The following is a 17,500-nucleotide window of genomic DNA, read 5'->3' as shown; positions in this document are numbered from 1 at the left end:
TGTGGGACAAAAAAACCTAAATGTGCACCACTTTGGGTCCCCAGGACCAGAACAAGTACCCAGTTTTCATACTTGAGTAAAAGTAAAGATAGAAAATGCATCAGGTGTGTGATGAAGTGAAAGTCAGGTGTAAAATACTACTTGAGAAAGTCTGTGAAAGTTTTTATCAGGTTTTAAATAAGGTTGGTATCAAAAGTAATTTCAAATTATTTATATTAAGCAAACTATAATCATCTTGTTTTTGTTTAATCAGGTTGTGATCAGGTGTGGGATCAGGTGACGTCATTTTCAAACAAGTGTTTGATTAGAAGTGTCCATCAGATCAGGTGTGGATCAGGTGTGTGATCAGGTGTGTCCTCCATTAGGAACGACCAGGTGTGTGATCAGGTGTTCTCTGTTTAGGGTCCATCAGACCAGAGGCAAGGAACGACCAGGGATGTTCTCTGTTTAGAGAGTCCATCAGACCAGAGGCATTAGGAACGACCAGGGATATTCTCTGTTTAGAGAGTCCATCAGACCAGAGGCATTAGGAACGACCAGGGATATTCTCTGTTTGAGAGTCCATCAGACCAGTTAGGAACGATAGGGATATGTGTTTAGAAGTCCTCCAGACCAGAGGCATTAGTAACGAAGGGATATTCTCTGTTTAGAGAGTCCAAGACCAGAGTGTTAGGAACAGGTGATGTTCTCTGTTTAGAGAGTCCATCCAGAGGTGTTAGGGATCAGGGATATTCAGGTCTGTTTAGATCCTCCAGACCAGAGGCATTAGGAATCACCAGGTATTCTCTGTTTAGATTCCTCCAGACCAGAGGCATTAGGAACCCAGGGATGTTCTCTGTTTAGAGGGTCCTCAGACCAGAGGCATTAGGAAACCAAAATGTTCTCTGTTTAGAAGGTCCTCCAGACCAGAGGCATTAGGAACGACCAGGGATGTTCTCTGTTTAGAGAGTCCTCCAGACCAGAGGCATTAGGAACGACCAGGGATGTTCTCTGTTTAGAGAGTCCATCAGACCAGAGGCATTAGGAACGACCAGGGATATTCTCTGTTTAGAGAGTCCTCCAGACCAGAGGCATTAGGAATGACCAGGGATATTCTCTGTTTAGAGAGTCCATCAGACCAGAGGCATTAGGAAACCAGGGATATTCTCTGTTTAGAGAGTCCTCCAGACCAGAGGCATTAGGAACGACCAGGGATATTCTCTGTTTAGAGAGTCCATCAGACCAGAGGCATTAGGAACGACCAGGGATGTTCTCTGTTTAGAGGTCCATCAGACCAGAGGCATTAGGAACGACCAGGGATGTTCTCTGTTTAGAGGTCCATCAGATCAGAGGCATTAGGAACGACCAGGGATATTCTCTGTTTAGAGAGTCCTCCAGACCAGAGGCATTAGGAACGACCAGGGATATTCTCTGTTTAGAGAGTCCTCCAGACCAGAGGCATTAGGAACGACCAGGGATATTCTCTGTTTAGAGAGTCCATCAGACCAGAGGCATTAGGAACGACCAGGGATATTCTCTGTTTAGAGAGTCCTCCAGACCAGAGGCATTAGGAACGACCAGGGATATTCTCTGTTTAGAGAGTCCTCCAGACCAGAGGCATTAGGAACGACCAGGGATATTCTCTGTTTAGAGAGTCCATCAGACCAGAGGCATTAGGAACGACCAGGGATATTCTCTGTTTAGAGAGTCCATCAGACCAGAGGCATTAGGAACGACCAGGGATATTCTCTGTTTAGAGAGTCCATCAGACCAGAGGCATTAGGAACGACCAGGGATATTCTCTGTTTAGAGAGTCCTCCAGACCAGAGGCATTAGGAACGACCAGGGATATTCTCTGTTTAGAGAGTCCTCCAGACCAGAGGCATTAGGAACGACCAGGGATGTTCTCTGTTTAGAGGGTCCTCCAGACCAGAGGCATTAGGAACGACCAGGGATGTTCTCTGTTTAGAGGGTCCTCCAGACCAGAGGCATTAGGAACGACCAGGGATATTCTCTGTTTAGAGAGTCCTCCAGACCAGAGGCATTAAGAACGACCAGGGATATTCTCTGTTTAGAGAGTCCTCCAGACCAGAGGCATTAGGAACGACCAGGGATATTCTCTGTTTAGAGAGTCCATCAGACCAGAGGCATTAGGAACGACCAGGGATATTCTCTGTTTAGAGAGTCCTCCAGACCAGAGGCATTAGGAACGACCAGGGATATTCTCTGTTTAGAGAGTCCTCCAGACCAGAGGCATTAGGAACGACCAGGGATATTCTCTGTTTAGAGAGTCCTCCAGACCAGAGGCATTAGGAACGACCAGGGATATTCTCTGTTTAGAGAGTCCATCAGACCAGAGGCAGTAGGAACGACCAGGGATATTCTCTGTTTAGAGAGTCCTCCAGACCAGAGGCATTAGGAACGACCAGGGATATTCTCTGTTTAGAGAGTCCTCCAGACCAGAGGCATTAGGAACGACCAGGGATATTCTCTGTTTAGAGAGTCCTCCAGACCAGAGGCATTAGGAACGACCAGGGATATTCTCTTGATAAGTGTGTGAATTGGACCATTGTTCTGTCCTACTAAGCATTCAAAATGTAACGAGTACTTTTGGGTGTCAGGGAAAATGGATGGAATTAAAAGTACATTATTTTCTTTAGGAATGTAGTGAAGTAAAAGTTGTCAAAAAAATATAAATAGTAAAGTAAAGATACACCAAAATATTTTTTACTTGAGTTCTTCACACCACTGCCCAGGAATAGGATTGGGAAACACTGATGTAATGAATGAATGACAGGAACTAAACATGGTCTTCATTTCCACGTATGCTTACCTTTCTGACCACCGTGTCATGTTGATGTTGATCTGTGTAGTGCTCCTCTGTCACAGTCTGGGGAGGGATGTCTGTCATCTCACCCTGCTGTAGAGGGAGACAGACACACAGTCAGCACTGAGACCTGTTATTACACTGATTCACCACAGGGGGCGCGGATGCCTGTTGTTACACCGATTCACCACAGGGGGCGCTGAGGCATGTTATTACACTGATTCACCACAGGGGGCACTGAGGCCTGTTATTACACTGATTCACCACAGGGGGCGCTGAGGCCTGTCATTACACTGATTCACCACAGGGGGGCGCTGAGGCCTGTCATTACACTGATTCACCACAGCCTGTTCATTACACTGATTCACCACAGGGGGCGCTGAGGCCTGTCATTACACTGATTCACCACAGGGGGCGCTGAGGCCTGTCATTACACTGATTCACCACAGGGGGGCGCTGAGGCCTGTCATTACACTGATTCACAACAGGGGGCGCCATTCCATATATAGTGTATATGACACCAATAGATGTCCCCTATAGGCCCTAGTCTAAAATAGTACACTACATAGGGCATAGGGTTCCATTTGGGACCCACAGGAGACTGCACGGGTCGCATTCATGAGGAAACACAGCAGGAAAGCGTTTTAAAACGTTTTGCAACGGAAAATGAAAATTAGCGGGGTTTTTTCAATTTCCACACAGCATACCCAACCCAACACAGCATCCCAACACAGCATCTAAACAGCATCTAAACACAGCATCTCAGCACAGCATCCCAGCACCACCTCCCAACACAGCAACCCAACACAGCATCTCAACACAGCATCTAAACACAGCATCCTTACACAACATCTCAACACAGCATCCCAACACAGCATATCCACACAATATCTCAACACAGCCTCCCAACACAGCATCCTTACACAGCATCTCAACACAGCATCCCAACACAGCATCCCAACACAGCAAAAATGAAACAAAGAAATTGTTTACAACACAAGTAAGACTCCAGTGTGAAAAAGTTAAATATACACAAAATACACACATCACTGGGTCAGATATAAGAATTCACCTGGCAACCCTCATTACACACACCTGGCAACCCTCATTACACACACCTGGCAACCCTCATTATGCACACCTGGCAACCCTCATTATGCACACCTGGCAACCCTCATTATGCACACCTGGCAACCCTCATTATGTACACCTGGCAACCCTCATTACACACACCTGGCAACCCTCATTACGTACACCTGGTAACTCTCATTACGTACACCTGGCAACCCCCATTACACACACCTGGCAACCCTCATTATGCACACCTGGCAACCCTCATTACGTACACCTGGCAACCCTCATTACACAGACCTGGTAACTCTCATTACGTACACCTGCACCCCATCATGAGGAAAACCTGGACTCCATCACTACCCTGATTACTCCCCTCTTTATCCAGCACTCCCTAGCATCACTCTTCAGGCAGTATTGGTTCTGTTTCCTTGTCAGATGTTTCTCTTGTTTTTTTTGTATCGTTCTGCATTATTCTTAAACTCACTAACTGCACCTGCTTTCTGAATCCCTGCGTTGACGTTACAGTAACTTGATGTAAACCAGCTACCCAGCAGACATCATCACGGCTCAGTGGCACTGTTCTTTCCTATGATGACATCATGCGAGAGGAATTCTGTTTAAAATATGAATTAAAGGCGTTTCAAATCCCATCCCCGGAGTTAAAGCATTCATTCAGTCTGAAGCAGGAGATAAGGGGGTTAGAGCAGGAGATAAGGGGTTAGAGGAGGAGATAGGGGGTTAGAGGAGGAGATAGGGGGTTAGAGCAGGAGATAAGGGGTTAGAGGGGGAGATATGGGGTTAGAGCAGGAGATAAGGGGTTAGAGCAGGAGATAGGGGTTAGAGCAGGAGATAAGGGGTTAGAGCAGGAGATAAGGGGTTAGAGCAGGAGATAAGGGGTTAGAGTAGGAGATAAGGGGTTAGAGCAGGAGATAAGGGGTTAGAGCAGGAGATAGGGGGTTAGAGCAGGAGATAAGGGGGTAGAGCAGGAGATAGGGGTTAGAGCAGGAGATTAAGGGGTTAGTAAGGGGTTAGAGGAGATAAGGGGTTAGAGCAGGAGATAAGGGGTTAGAGCAGGAGATAAGGGGTTAGAGCAGGAGATAAGGGGTTAGAGCAGGAGATAAGGGGTTAGAGCAGGAGATAAGGGGTTAGAGCAGGAGATAAGGGGGGTAGAGCAGGAGATAAGGGTTAGAGCAGGAGATTAAGGGGTTAGTTGAGGAGATAAGGGTTAGAGCAGGAGATAGGGGGTTACAGCAGGAGATAAGGGGTTAGAGGAGGAGATAAGGGTTATAGCAGGAGATAAGGGGTTAGTTGAGGAGATAAGGGGTTAGAGGAGGAGATAACGGGTTAGAGGAGGAGATAAGGGTTATAGCAGGAGATAAGGGGTTAGTTGAGGAGATAAGGGGTTAGAGGAGGAGATAAGGGTTAGAGCAGGAGATAGGGGGTTAGAGCAGGAGATAAGGGGTTAGAGGAGGAGATAAGGGGTTATAGCAGGAGATAAGGGGTTAGAGCAGGAGATAAGGATTAGAGCAGGAGATAAGGGTTTAGAGCAGGAGATAAGGGGTTAGAGGAGGAGATAAGGGGTTAGAGGAGGAGATAAGGGGTTAGAGGAGGAGATAAGGGGGTTAGAGGAGGAGATAAGGGGTTAGAGCAGGAGATAAGGGGTTAGTTGAGGAGATAGGGGGTTAGAGCAGGAGATAAGGTGTTAGAGCAGGAGATAAGGGGGTTAGAGCAGGAGATAAGGGGTTAGTTGAGGAGATAAGGGGTTAGAGCAGGAGATAAGGGGTTAGAGGAGGAGATAAGGGGTTAGAGGAGGAGATAAGGGGTTAGAGGAGGAGATAAGGGGTTAGAGCAGGAGATAAGGATTAGAGCAGGAGATAAGGGGTTAGAGGAGGAGATAAGGGGGTTAGAGGAGGAGATAAGGGGTTAGAGGAGGAGATAAGGGGTTAGAGTAGGAGATAAGGGGGTTAGAGCAGGAGATAAGGGGTTAGAGGAGGAGATAAGGGGGTTAGAGCAGGAGATAAGGGGTTAGAGTAGGAGATAAGGGGGGTAGAGCAGGAGATAAGGGGTTAGAGTAGGAGATAAGGGGTTAGAGCAGGAGATAAGGGGTTAGAGGAGGAGATAAGGGGTTAGAGGAGGAGATAAGGGGTTAGAGCAGGAGATATGGGGGGTAGAGCAGGAGATAAGGGGTTAGAGTAGGAGATAAGGGGTTAGAGCAGGAGCTAGGGGGTCAGAGCAGGAGATGGTTAAGAATGGCGGGAAGATTTTCTCAACAGTCATCTCACCCTGTCCAGGGAGTCATCATCATCTGCTGATCTGAGAGGAGGAAGCTCCTGAGGAGCCTGGTAAAAGGCTGAGTCGTCTCTGTGTGTGCCGGGAGATTGGGCCAGCTCTTCGCTCTCTTCCTTGATGTCATCATAAGGTGCGTCGTCATAATCCTCACTCCCTGAGGACAGCAGGACTCCACGTTCGTGTTTGCGCACTGCGGAGCAAACTGGAAGTGCCGTCGGCTTCTGGTACTTTATCCCCAGGGCTCCTGAATGGGAAGCTTGTCCTTGGGTTTGGCCAACCCCTGAACTTTCCCTCTTCTTCAGTTCGTCAGGTTCCATCTCGGAGAAATCTGAGACTCCATGTTTGCAGTCAAAGTAAGTCTCCGGGTCAGAGTCTTCGTATAAGTGCATTGTTGTGCTGCCTCGTATGATTTCTGCGTAGGCCGGAGGATTGGGTTTGTGGATAGAGGAGGATGCCTCAGCATACTCAGGAGGGAGGCTGAACTCCATGGAGAACTCTTCATCATGGGCTGATGCTGTAACCTCTGGAACGGGTTGGGCTGATACCATCTCTGCCCTGGGTTCTACTGGACCAGGCTGGGCTGACACCATCTCTGCCCTGGGTTCTACTGGATCAGGCTGGGCTGACACCATCTCTGCCATGGGATCTACTGGACCGGGCTGGGAGACATGGGACTTGGGACTGAACTTTTCCTCTATGGGGGTGACTGGATTCTCTGATGGTTGCTCACTGGTATTTGGCTTGAGCTCTTCAGAGAGCATGTTGAGGTACCTAGGACTCTGGTAAGGGATCAACTCCTCGAAGCTGAAGTGCCTGGAGACGGTGACGGTCTCTGGAGTCTGTGGAGTCACGTCAGAGAGCGAGTGGTGCGACTGCTCATCGTATTCAAGGGTTTCAGGGGGAGTGCTATCCCTTAAATGTGACCTGTAGGCGGTGACGGTCTCTGGAGTCTGTGGGGTCACGTCAGAGCGTGACTGGGGCGACTGCTCATCGTATTCAAGGGTTTCAGGGGGAGTGCTATCCCTTAAATGTGACACAACTTCTGGGGTAGTGCCCGTGCATGTTTCATCTACCAATTGGCTGGGCTCAGTGATTAATCCCCCAGATTCACACAATACTTTGCTTTGTTCAATAGATGCCTTTTTGACTGCGGCTTGAATGCTTGATGTTTCTTTGGAGTTGTCATATTCTTCACCAACTGTCTCCAGGTCCTGCTGTGCGAGACTGATTTGATGTTCTTCTACAGTTGAAGGTTCAGTAAAAAGAGCAGCATCCTCATGTTCGAGTGACTGGAACTTTTGAGACGGAACAATTGATTCTGATGACAGTTCTAGAACTTTATGGCATGGTTCTGGAGATTCCGGTGTTCCGACAGATTTGGTAGCAGCTGTGGGGCTATCCAATGGTATGGAACCGGTGAGATCTGATTTGTCTGCTCTGTGTGTTTGCAGGTACTCCAAGTGGCTGCAAACCGGATCAGCTGTAACTTGGCTAGGCTCTGGGAAGATCTTGATTAGATCTGCGGTCACCCCAAATACCTCCGGATCAGTTTCATTGGACAGGGAGAGATCGGTCGGCACTGAGACCATTACACTTATTTCAGCTGGCTCCCATGTGATCTGAATAGGGGATGAGGGACTTGGACTAGAGATCTCTTCATCACCCTCAGTGGGATATCCGTCGGATTCTGGCAAGAGTTCCTCAAACTCAACATAAGGTTGTAGATCTTCAAGACCCCCTTCGCTGGTTTCCGAAAGAGGTGAGTCCAGTGGTTCTAGAGTTTCCGGTCGGAATTCCCGTTTGATTTCTTCACATTCCGACAGCAGCTGATCAAGCTGGGTGGCTGCCCCTGACTCCGGGGGTGCTTCTAGATTGCTCGCTGACAATTGTGCTTCATCACCTTGGCCGTCTTCGGCGTTGTGGCTGAAAAGGTCTGGTAACACTGGACTGGTTTCGGAAGAAGAGGACTCCTTGTTCAGATTCAATGGTTTTTCTGGACTTTCTGGCGATACCCTCATCTTCTCGGGGGTCATTGTAATTTCAGGGGATAACGGACTGAATACAAAGGCATTTGGAATCTGGAGATCTGGAGTCACAGATTGGGTTTCAGACATGAGTGTTTTGTTTGAGATAGGTCTATTAGTAGATGGCTGGTCCAAAGCTAATACATGTTTGGGTTCTGATAGATTCTCCATGGAGGATCCTGCTGAAACCTGGATGAGAATGATGGAATGGAGGGGGAAAAAAACTATAAATGAGTTTGTGATGGAGGTAGGGTTTCAAAATTCCAGTAACTTTCCCCTAAAAATTCCCAGGTGTTCCAGAACCTCGGATTGGAAGAATTCTAAGAATCATCCAAGAATCCTCCAATCCACGATTAGGTCATTTTGGTAAAGTTACTGGAATTTATCAACCTCAATGATGAATGATTAATGTTGTTGAGGAAACTATAAGTATGAAAAAAGGAACAATGCATGTGCATGCAAGCAACAAGGTTCCATCATGACATCATCTATTTCAAATGAACATTCCAATGAATTAATGAAATTACCAAAAATGATGAGCCAAACCAATAGACCAATAGTATTGTCACACTGTACATGCATTATCTGCATGTACTCGGAAGTACTGTACTTCTAGTAGCAGTACAACACATAGAAGCAGTTCAGCACTACTCGTTTGATTAGGACACGACCTTGTTGTCACATACAACTCCTTATATCGAAAAATGCGATGGGTACATTTCTTATATGAATTCTCCGAAAGCCTTCTCTCCACACAAACATTCTCTGAAATGCAGGAATACCTACCAAATGTAGGAAAGACACAGTCAAGCCAATCAACTGCCAGCCCTACTAAGCTCCAAGGCAATCAACTGTTAATCCGATTAAGCTCCAAGGCAATCAACTGTCAAGATTAAGCTCCAAGGCAATCAACTGCCAGCCCTACTAAGCTCCAAGGCAATCAACTGTTAATCCGCTCCAAGGCAATCAACTGTCAACCCTACTAAACTCCAAAGCAATCAACTGTCAACCCTACTAAACTCCAAGGAAATCTTTCAATGTAAGACATGACTTATGTTGTTTTTTCTGTGTGAATAAATGCACCATCATGCAGTATCCAAGCCCATCTCTGAAATGTTGTCCCAAATGATACCCTATTCCCTTTGTAGTGCACTACTTTTAACCAGAGCCCTATGGCACCCTATTCCCTTCATAGTGCACTATTTTTAACCAGGGTCCTCTGGCACCCTATTCCCTTCGTAGTGCACTACTTTTAACCAGGGCCCTATGGCACCCTATTCCCTTCATAGTGCACTACTTTTAACCAGAGCCTGCACATCTCTGGTCAAAAGTAGGTCACTACAGAAGGGAATAAAGTTACATTTAGTCAGCCATTTTTAGCTTGAGGACACACCATGTGACAGGAAGGAAGTCCATGGCGTTGAGACTAAACGTGTCTCACTACTGTTCATTAGTTGCCTTTCTGAGACACTTCCTGCATTGCTGATGCAAACATGCCTCAGCAGGAGTGTCAAGCTCCTACAGCTATGCGTCAAAACAGATTAGTGAAAGCTTGAGCCGAAGGGTCCTACACAACGCATGCGAACTACGCACTACACACTTCCAGCATTCATTGTTTTTAGAAAGCGTCACGGCATTCCCTGCTGACGGAGAACGTGCCGTGGTCTTACCGACGGCGCAGAAACTCGGCTGTCTTCCGCTTTTCTCATCGGCTTTCTTTTCAGGTGCTTGCTTGTCTCGTCAATCTTGGGTTGAGCTTCACTTCCTTTCAACGTAGGGACATTACTGTGTTCTTTTCTTTGGATTGACTTACGACTTGCTTGAGGTCTGTTGTGAACTGCCTCCTCCGCCCTGACAGCAGCAACAGGAGATCCCAGATTTTGTTCGTCAGATGGCACGTGACTCGACTGAGAGGATGCTTGGTGAGGTCTGTGAGTCTCTACATCATCTACATCTACATCCTCTACGGGTGCTCTGTGGCTGTCTGGGGAGGAGGCCCTACAAAAAAACGCTTCCACTGCTCGGTGGGTTTGGCAAACAACTGGGAAAACTAAACTAAAAGGGGCATCTATTAATTCCGGGGGTTGTTTTAAGCGTGCTCTTTCAACTCTCATTTCAGGTTCATGTTCAGTGGAAACCTGGTCTGTTGGAGGAGAACGTTGACCGTCACCCTGAGTTAAAACAGTATCTGTATTGGAACAGATGGAGTCAGGAGAACAGGTTCTGGTCGCACAGAACAAGTCCTCCAGACCAAACTCATCCCAGTCTGATATCACAGATTCAGGTGTCCAACACTTCTCTCCTGTTGACACGACAACAACAGACAGACCAGGTCCATATTGGAGGACAGGTGAGTCAGGAGAGAGGTCCTCTTGTGATGCAATGGATTCAGGGGAGGACGGTTTTAAATCTAACTCTGAAAACCAGTCTTCTACAAATGACAGGCTCTCTCCAGATGTTGAATCTGGTGTCATTGGTCTGTCTTGGCTCATATCTTTGTCTGACTCATCTACTAATCTCATTCCATCTTCCGATATATATGATTCAGGTGAATCTGCTCTGTCTTCAGCAAACAGTTCCTCAAGACATGACTCAGAGAATTCAATATCTGAAGTTTCTGATTGAGGTGACGAAGCTCGATCACCAGTGGGAGCCAAATAACAGTGGCAATATTGAGGCATGAAGTGAGGAACTGGAGAGTCAGGAGAGAGAGGCCTGTACTCATCAAATGAAACAACAGACTCCGGTGAAGATGGCCTCGTGTCAGTAAAGAAGTGGTTAAGATATAAAAAGACTCCATCCCTGTCTGAACCGAGTGACTCAGCCGAAATAGTTTTGTACTCAGGAAGGGACGACGACTGGATGAAATCCCATTCAGCTAAGACAGGGGAAGAGGTTCTAATTTCTGTCTCTACTGGCTGGGATATTAGCAAATGAGGTTCGTGCAAAGTTTCTGTGACTCTCTGGTCAGTGACACGAGGGACTGTTAGCAAGGACCCCTCTTGTACCGTCTCCTCCTCTGCTGGACAAGCAGAATGACAAGAGGAGGCTGGTTCTTCAACACTAACTGGCCTCAAGTCCTCACCAGATCGATGCGGTCGATCCAGGGCTTTTCTAACCTTTCTGTCTCCTGCATATTCAAAAACACCTGTCTTACTCAAATAAGTGTCACCTTGGTACGCTGGGTCAAATGTATGGGCCATTAGCGTGGAGGGAACTGCCTTATAAACTAGTCTATATTCTGGAGTTGATGTTTTTCCTTGAGAGAATTCATAAATAGGCTGAGATTCAGAATCCTCCATTTCTGTAGATTTGCTTGTTTCTGCAGCATCTAACTCATCTAGTGATGTCATGGGTTCTGCAGAGGATGGCTGTAACTCTGAAAGCCAGTACTGAACGAAAGAACGAGCGTACTCATCTTCAGGCGGTAGAGGACTGGATTTAGTGAGCGTCTCGTCTACATGTTCATATTCACCTTCTGATATAAATGATTCAGGTGAATCTGCTCTGTCCTCAGCAAACGATTCATCAAGACAGAACTCAGATAATTCAATATCTGATGTTACTGATTCAGGTGATGAAGACCTATCAGCAGGGAATAACCCATAATAATCACAATATTGATGTAAGAACTGGGGAATTGGAGAGTCAGGAGAGAGAGGCCTGTACTCATCAAATGATGTTACAGATTCAGGTGAAGATGGTCTAGACTCTACAAACAAGAGCTCAAGGAATGTATAACCACCTTCTGAAGTTACTGATTGTGGTGTCAAGGTTCTGAACTTTCTAAAAAACTGTTCAATTGACTCTCTGAATTCACTATCAGCCAAAAATGAATCAGGAGAATCCGGTCTGTGTTCAGGAATCAGTTCATCGAGATATAATTCACAGTATTCAACGTCTGACGTTACCGACTGAGGTGACGAAGACCTATCGCCAGGGAGTTCGACATAATTATCACAACATTGATGTATGAACTGGGGAATAGGAGAGTCTGGAGAGAGAGGCCTACGCTCATCAAGTGATGCAACAGAGGCTGGTGAGTTTGGCCTTAACTCAGTAGACCAATCATTCAAAAAAGACTGAATCTCTTCTGCTGTTATTGACTGTGGTGTGACCGGCCTGTCCAGGACAAGTTCTTTGTCCTTCAGACGCTCCATTATCTCTCTAGCCTGTCTGTCTTTTGCATATTCAAAAACACCTGATTTATTCAAGTATGTTTCACCTTGGTACGCCGGGTCAAATGTATGGGCCATTAGAGTGGAGGGAACTGCCTTATAAACCAGTCTATATTCTAGAGATGATGTATTTCCTTCAGAGAATTCATAAACAGGCTGAGATTCAGAATCCTCCATTTCTGTAGATGGGCTTGTTTCTGCAGCATCTAACTCATCTAGTGACGTCATGGGTTCTGCAGAGGACGGCCGTAACTCTGAAAGCCAGTACTGAACGAAAGAACGAGCGTACTCATCTTCAGGTGGTAGAGGACTGGTTTTAGTGAGCGTCTCGTGTACATGTTCATATTCACCTTCTGATATAAACGATTCAGGTGAATCTGCTCTGTCCTCAGCAAACGATTCATCAAGACAGAACTCAGATAATTCAATATCTGATGTTACTGATTCAGGTGAATCTGCTCTATCCTCAGCAAACGATTCCTCAAGACAAAATCCACACAATTCAATGGCTGACGTAACAGAACAGAGGGAAGATCTACGCTCTGCGGTCATGACAACATCTGGGATTCTAGGTCCATAGTGGGGAACTGGAGAGTCAGGTGAGAGAGGCCCGTATTCATTCACTGACGCAACAGAACAGAGGGAAGATCTACGCTCTGCGGTCATGACAACATCTGGGATTCTAGGTCCATAGTGGGGAACTGGAGAGTCAGGTGAGAGAGGCCCGTATTCATTCACTGACGCAACAGAACAGAGGGAAGATCTACGCTCTGCGGTCATGACAACATCTGGGATTCTAGGTCCATAGTGGGGAACTGGAGAGTCAGGTGAGAGAGGCCCGTATTCATTCACTGACGCAACAGATTCAGGTGAAGATGGCCTCATGTCAGTAAAGAAGTGGTCAAGATAGAAAAGGATTCCATCCATGTCTGAACCGAGTGACTCAGGAGAAAGAGGCCTGTCCTCAGGAAGGGACGGCAACTGGGTGAACTCCCATTCAGCTAGGACGGGGAAAGGGGTTCTGATTTCTGTCTCTACTGGTTGGGATATTAGCAAATGAGGTTTATGCAAAGTATCTGTGACTGTCTGGTCAGTGATTTTAGAGTGTTGTCGTGAGGAGATATATTGTTTTGTCACCTCAACTACTGTGGTTTCAAAGACACTAGGCATGCCAAGGTTGGATTCATGAAATTGAACAGGCCCGAAATCCACACAATGTTCCCTCTGACAGTCAAGAACCTGTCTAACCTTGTATCTTTGTCCCGAATGTTCGAAAACACCAGTCTTACTATCGTAGGATTCACCTTCGTTCGCTGGGTCATACGCATGGGACATTAGTTTGATGGGAACTGCCCTGTAAACTAGTCTATATTCTGGAGACACAGGCCGCACCTCAGAGAGTCCATGTACTGGCTGGGATGAAGATTCATCCGAGTCTAGTGATAGGCCTGTTTGTACAGCTTTAGACACCATGAACTGAGGTATGAAGGCCCAATGGACAGTTGGGATCTTTTCTAAAGAACCTGTATCATCATCCCACTCTGATGTTTTAGGAAAACTACCATCATCCTCATCATCACCGCCCTCTGAACAGATGGAAATAGGTGAATCTGGTCTGTCCTCAGTAAATAATTCCTCAGGGTAAAGTCCTGAGAATTCAACATCTGAGGTGACTGATTCTGGTGATGAACACCTTCTTCCAGTGAAAGACAAATAACAATCACAACAATGTGATCTGAAATCAGGAACAGGAGAGTCAGGAGAGAGAGGCCTGTACTCATTTAACGACGTTATAGATTCAGGTGAAGATGGTCTAGACTCTGCAAACAAGAGCTCAAGGAAGGTATCACCATCTTCTGAAGTTACTGATTCTGGTGACAGGGGTCTGAATTTGATGAAACCTCCTTCAGCTGCTTCTACAAATTCATTCTCTGACACAAAAGATTCTGGAGAATAAGTTCTCTCTTCGTTGACAAAATCCACAAGATAGAAGCCAGATCCTTCAATGTCTGAAGTTACTGAAATAGGTGACGAAGATCTGCTAAAGAATGAAGACACTGATGACTCAATGATTGAGGGACTAAATTGTGGGATTGGGGAATCAGGAGATAGAGCTCGATATTTGTAATTTGAAGTAGGAGAATCAGGTGAAGATGGTCTAGACTCAGCAACCAAGAGCTCAAGGAAGGTATAATCACCTTCTGAAGTTACTGAATCTGGTGACAAGGGTCTGAGTTTCATTAGACCTCTTTCAACTGACTCAACAAATTCACTCCCTGATATAAATGCTTCAGGTGAATCTGCTCTGTCTTCAGCAAACAGTTCCTCAAGACAGAACTCAGAGAATTCAATATCTGAAGCTACTGATTCTGGTGATGAACATCTACTTCCAGTGAAAGACAAATAACAATCGCAACATTGAGGCATGAAGTGAGGAACTGGAGAGTCAGGAGACAGGGGCCTGTACTCATCAAATGATGCAACAGACTCTGGAGAGGATGGTCTAGACTCCGAAAACAAGAGCTCAAGGAAGGAATGCCCATCTTCTGAAGTTACTGATTCTGGTGATGAACATCTACTTCCAGTGAAAGACAAATAACAATCGCAACATTGAGGCATGAAGTGAGGAACTGGAGAGTCAGGAGACAGGGGCCTGTACTCATTAAATGATGCAACAGACTCTGGAGAGGCTGATCTAGACTCTGTAAACAAGAGCTCAAGGAAGGTAAAGTCCCCTTCTGAAGTCATTGATTCAGCTGAGAGTGGTCTATACTCAGATAGGCTACTTTGATCTGTCACAGTACATTCACTATCTGAAGGGAAATCTGGTCTGTTCAAACCACGATATTCAAGGTCTGAAGTTACAGACAAAGGTGATGTAGACCGACACACATCGTACAACAAATAATAATCACAATGTCCAGGTCTGAATTGTGTATTAGGTGAGTCAGGAGAAAGAGGTCGATGATCTTCAAATGTTGTTACAGATTCAGGTATCGGAGAAATACTTCCATTGTACAACAAGTAATAATCACAATTTCTAGGTCTGAATTGTGAACCACTTTCTGAAAAGACTGACGCAGGAGATAAAGGTTTGACTTCAGATTTATCTTGGTGTTTCATGCTGTTTTCATCTCCCTCATCAAGATAATTAGCTGGCTCCTGCTTTACTGGCATCATTACAGCAGCTGGTAACAACGACAAACATTTCTCATCACTTAAGTCAAGCTGTATAAATGCTGTTTTAGCTGCAACTGGTAATGTGGTTTTAGCCTGAACACAGACTTCTGTTGCCATTGTTGTGGTAGATAATATGTCTGTTTTGGTATATCTGTGCTCAGATTCAAACTGGACTAAGGAAGGTGAGATGAATTTGTTGATATATGTTTCAGATTGAATAGAGTGAGGGAGAGAATCAGAAAATGGAGAAGCTGATTCATGCAAGACTGGAACAAGTTCTGCTTCCAATTGATCCTGAAACTCACTGTCTGAATATATTGATTCAGGAGAATCTGCTCTGTCCTCAGCAATCAATTCCTCAAGGCTAAATCCAGAGAATTCAATGTCTGAGGTGACTGATTGTGGTGACGAAGATCTATCTTCTGTGAATAGCAAGTAATAATCACAACAATGTGAACTGAAATCAGGAATAGGAGATTCTGGAGAGAGAGGCCTGTACTCATTTAACGACGTTATAGATTCAGGTGAAGATGGTCTAGACTCTGTAAACAAGAGCTCAAGGAAGGTATAACCATCTTCTGAAGTTACTGATTCTGGAGACAGGGGTCTGAATTTTATCAAACCTCCTTCAGCTGCTTCTTCAAATTCATTCTCTGACACAAAAGATTCTGGAGAATATGGCCTCTCTTCATTGAAACATTCCTCAAGATAGAAGCCAGATCCTTCAATGTCTGAAGTTACTGAAATAGGTGACGAAGATCTGCTAAACAATGACACCGACGACTCAATTATTGTGGGTCTAAATTGTGGGATTGGGGAATCAGGAGGTAGAGCTCGATGTTCGTCATTTGAAGTGATAGAATCAGGTGAAGATGGTCTAGACTCAGCAACCAAGAGCTCAAGGAAGGTATAACCATCTTCTGAAGTTACTGAATCTGGTGACCAGGGTCTGAGTTTCATTAGACCTCTTTCAACTGACTCAACAAATTCACTCTCTGATATAAATGATTCAGGTGAATCTGCTCTGTCTTCAGCAAACAGTTCCTCAAGACAGAACTCAGAGAATTCAATATCTGAAGCTACTGATTCTGGTGATGAACATCTACTTCCAGTGAAAGACAAATAACAATCGCAACATTGAGGCATGAAGTGAGGAACTGGAGAGTCAGGAGACAGGGGCCTGTACTCATCAAATGATGCAACAGACTCTGGAGAGGCTGATCTAGACTCGGAAAACAAGAGCTCAAGGAAGGTAAAGTCCCCTTCTGAAGTTATTGATTCAGGTGAGAGTGGTCGATACTCAGATAGTCTACTTTGATCTGTCACTGTAAATTCACTATCTGAAGGGAAATCTGGTCTGTACAAACCACGATATTCAAGATCTGAAGTTACAGACAAAGGTGATGTAGACCGACACACATCATACAACAAGTAATAATCACAATGTCCAGGTCTGAATTGTGAACCACTTTTTGAAAAGACTGACGCAGGAGGTAAAGTATTGACTTCAGATGTATCTGGGTGTTTCAAATGGGAGTCATCTACTTTATTAAGAGAATTAGCTGGCTCCTGCTTAACTGGCATCATTACAGTGACTGGTAATAACGACAAACATTTCTCATCACTCAAGTCAAGCTGTATAAATGCTGTTTTAGCTGCAACTGGTAATGTGGTTTTAGCCTCAACAGAGACTTCTGTTGCCATCGTTGTGGTAGATAATAGGCCTGTTTTGGATTCTCTGTGCTCAGCTTCAGAGTGGACTAAGGCAGGTGAGATTAATTTGTTGATATATGTTTCAGATAGAATAGAGTGAGGGAGAGAATCAGAAACTGGGGAAGCTGATTCATGCAAAACTTGAACAAGTTCTTCTTCCAATTGATCCTGAAACTCACTGTCTGAATATATCGATTCAGGAGAATCTGCTCTGTCCTCAACAATCAATTCCTCAA

At 45.4% G+C, this 17,500-nt stretch overlaps 1 protein-coding gene across 3 annotated transcripts in view; it reads right to left on the bottom strand.

Moving 5' to 3' along the window:
• The window catches only part of LOC124027430, a 20,324-nt gene extending 4,645 nt beyond the window's left edge, over nt 1–15,679 (bottom strand). For 2 of the 3 annotated variants that reach the window (XM_046339861.1, XM_046339862.1), the window contains exons 1-3: nt 9,864–15,678; nt 6,163–8,382; nt 2,813–2,899 (exon numbers count right to left, since the gene is read on the bottom strand). In XM_046339861.1, coding sequence (XP_046195817.1) covers nt 2,813–2,899; nt 6,163–8,382; nt 9,864–15,668 — 8,112 coding nt within the window. In that variant the 5' untranslated portion in view covers nt 15,669–15,678. Of the gene's footprint in view, nt 1–2,812; nt 2,900–6,162; nt 8,383–9,863 lie in introns of all 3 variants that reach the window. The other variant, XM_046339860.1, reaches the window with a different exon arrangement.
• Nucleotides 15,680–17,500: the final 1,821 nt, after the last annotated feature.

Source organism: Oncorhynchus gorbuscha, unplaced genomic scaffold (genome assembly GCF_021184085.1).
Source record: "Oncorhynchus gorbuscha isolate QuinsamMale2020 ecotype Even-year unplaced genomic scaffold, OgorEven_v1.0 Un_scaffold_3215, whole genome shotgun sequence".
In the NCBI taxonomy this organism is placed as follows: Eukaryota; Metazoa; Chordata; class Actinopteri; order Salmoniformes; family Salmonidae; genus Oncorhynchus; species Oncorhynchus gorbuscha.
This window is presented reverse-complemented; position numbering and strand designations above follow the sequence as displayed.